The 3,245-nt window shown below is 44.5% G+C and overlaps 1 protein-coding gene across 1 annotated transcript; it reads left to right on the top strand.

Moving 5' to 3' along the window:
• Nucleotides 1-1,203: 1,203 nt before the first annotated feature.
• NEUROD1 (neuronal differentiation 1) lies at nucleotides 1,204-2,274 on the top strand (the record flags this gene model as incomplete). The annotated part of the gene is made up of 1 exon (XM_084237642.1): nucleotides 1,204-2,274. One exon carries the CDS (start codon nucleotides 1,204-1,206, stop codon nucleotides 2,272-2,274), a length of 1,071 nt encoding a protein of 356 aa, XP_084093768.1.
• Nucleotides 2,275-3,245: the final 971 nt, after the last annotated feature.

The raw sequence follows: 3,245 nt of genomic DNA, 5'->3' as shown, positions 1-3,245 counted from the left end.
AACATTTATTTTATGTACATGTATCTTATGCACATTCAGAGTGCCAAGTTATTTTTTTCAGTGAATGAAAAGGACCCTGGTAATTGCAGTATACACACGCTGGAAATTAACTCTAGTTTAGAGCTAGTCTCGTTAAGGAGGGAGGGGATTTAGAGTAAGGGAGGACTTATTCCTGCTACCTGTTACTGCTCCAGAGTCGGCCAAGTCCTCCCAAGCCACTGTAGGAACTAAAAACTCAGTTGTTTTACTAAAGGCTTATTATTTTACTTACTAGAAGCGGCAACTTCGCCATTGCCAATCGTTGACCATTATAATTACACAATCTTTTAAAGGGGGATTTGAGGCGAACTTTGAAAAGCCCCAATAAAGAACGGGCGGCCCTTTCAATGGGCTGTTTATTAGACAGGAGCCTTCCGCACCTGATCCCAGGCGCGTGGGAGAGCGCTCTGCGCCGCGCCCCAGTCCTGGCCACGCAGCGAGGGCTTTTATGCAACGTGGAAATTCAGCAGAGGGCCAGGGGGTGGGAAGCGAGTAAAGAAAGGTGAGGGTGAAGTGGGAGATCTCTGCTCACTTTTCTTGCCAAATGTTTCGTTGATGCTGAAATAATTTGCTAGAAAATACTTTTCCTCCTCCATGGATTTGCTCTTCAATCGTGCTTCAGTATAATCTTCTTAAAAATCACAGCAGAGTTAGTAAATTACATAATGTCTCTTCCACTTAAATCGCTAAGTACCAAGAAGCCAGGAGGACACAGACGTGGGAACAGAATTTTGATTTTTTAACTCATAGTTTTTGTGGCGTTGTGAGTGACTTTGATTTACATGCGGATAAACATGCTGTCGCCAAAATGTACACTGATTTTTACACATGTTATCCTGCTGGGCGATCACTGTAAACACACTCAAGTGACTCACTAGAAAACTTACATACATACATACATGAATGCAGATATACACACATTCTCCTTCGACCCAGCCCTTTCTGTCTCCTCCGTGCCAGCGGGGCTCACACACACCATTACAAAACACTGCATTTAACTTTTCTTTCGGGGCATCCACTTTCCAAAAAGCTGGTACTTCTCTACACGCGCGCTTCTGCAGGGCTAGAGAGTGGGAGATGAAAGCGCATGTAGTTCTGGATGTGGCGTTTTCTCCTTTTCTTTCTGCTTCCCTTTCTCCCCTGTCGAATGTAGGGAACAGAAACATGACAAAATCCTACAGCGAGAGTGGGCTGATGGGCGAGCCTCAGTCCCAGGGTCCTCCAAGCTGGACAGATGAGTGTCTCAGTTCTCAGGATGAGGAGCACGAGGCAGACAAGAAGGAAGACGACCTCGAAGCCATGAACGCAGAAGAGGACTCGCTGAGGAACGCGGGAGAAGAAGAGGAGGAAGATGAGGACTTGGAGGAGGAAGAAGAAGAGGAGGAAGAGGAGGACGATCAAAAGCCCAAGAGACGCGGTCCCAAGAAGAAGAAGATGACCAAGGCGCGCCTGGAGCGCTTTAAGCTGAGGCGCATGAAGGCCAACGCCCGGGAGCGGAACCGCATGCACGGGCTGAACGCGGCGCTGGACAACCTGCGCAAGGTGGTGCCCTGCTATTCAAAGACACAGAAGCTGTCCAAAATCGAGACGCTGCGCTTGGCCAAGAACTACATCTGGGCTCTGTCGGAGATTCTCCGTTCTGGTAAAAGCCCTGATCTGGTCTCCTTCGTACAGACGCTCTGCAAGGGCTTATCTCAGCCCACCACCAATCTGGTTGCGGGCTGTCTGCAGCTCAATCCTCGGACTTTTCTGCCTGAACAGAATCAGGACATGCCCCCGCACCTGCCGACCGCCAGCGCTTCCTTCCCTGTGCACCCCTACTCCTACCAGTCGCCGGGGCTGCCCAGCCCGCCCTATGGTACCATGGACAGCTCCCACGTCTTCCATGTCAAGCCTCCGCCACACGCCTACAGCGCTGCGCTGGAGCCCTTCTTTGAAAGCCCCCTGACTGATTGCACCAGCCCTTCCTTTGATGGACCCCTCAGTCCGCCGCTCAGCATCAATGGCAACTTCTCTTTCAAACACGAACCGTCCGCCGACTTTGAGAAAAATTATGCCTTTACCATGCACTATCCTGCAGCGACCCTGGCAGGGGCCCAAAGCCACGGATCAATCTTCTCGGGCGCCGCTGCCCCTCGCTGCGAGATCCCTATAGACAATATTATGTCCTTTGATAGCCATTCACATCATGAGCGAGTCATGAGTGCCCAGCTCAATGCCATCTTTCACGATTAGCACGTCAGTTTCACTATCCCCGGGAAACAAACCCACTGTGCTTACAGTGACTGTCGTGTTTACAAAAGGCAGCCCTTTGGGTACTACTGCTGCAAAGTGCAAATACTCCAAGCTTCAAGTGATATATGTATTTATTGTTGTTACTGCCTTTGGAAGAAACAGGGGATCAAAGTTCCTGTTCACCTTATGTGTTATTTTCTATAGCTCTTCTATTTTAAAAACAATACAGTAAAGTTAAAAAAAAAAAAAAAGCACCACAAATTTGGTGTAGCTGTATTCAGATCATATTAATTATCTGATCGGGATAACAAAATCACAAGCAATAATTAGGATCTATGCAATTTTTAAACTAGTAATGGGCCAATTAAAAATATATATAAATATATATTTTTCAACCAGCATTTTACTACTTGTTACCTTTCCCATGCTGAATTATTTTGTTGTGATTTTGTACAGAATTTCTAATGACTTTTTATAATGTGGATTTCCTATTTTAAAACCATGCAGCTTCATCAATTTTTATACATATCAGAAAAGTAGAATTATATCTAATTTATACAAAATAATTTAACTAATTTAAACCAGCAGAAAAGTGCTTAGAAAGTTATTGTGTTGCCTTAGCACTTCTTTCCTCTCTAAATGTAAAACAAATTGCACAATTTGAGTAATTCATTTCACTTTAAAGGCTTTCCCTCTCCTTAAAATGAAAACCAGATCCATAACTCTCAAGAGGATGAAAAAAAGAGATGTATTCCCTATCAAAACATATCAATTCAATACATTACTTGCACAAGCTTGTACATACATATTATAAACAAATGCCAACATACCCTTCTTTAAATCAAAAGCTGCTTGACTATCACATACAATTTGCACTGTTTCTTTTTAGTCTTTTACTTCCTTGCATTCCATGATTTCACAGAGAATCTGAAGCTATTGATGTTTCCAGAAAATATAAATGCATGATTTTA

This window comes from Talpa europaea, assembly GCF_964194135.1.
Source record: "Talpa europaea genome assembly, chromosome: 1".
Classification (NCBI taxonomy): domain Eukaryota; kingdom Metazoa; phylum Chordata; class Mammalia; order Eulipotyphla; family Talpidae; genus Talpa; species Talpa europaea.
This window is presented reverse-complemented; position numbering and strand designations above follow the sequence as displayed.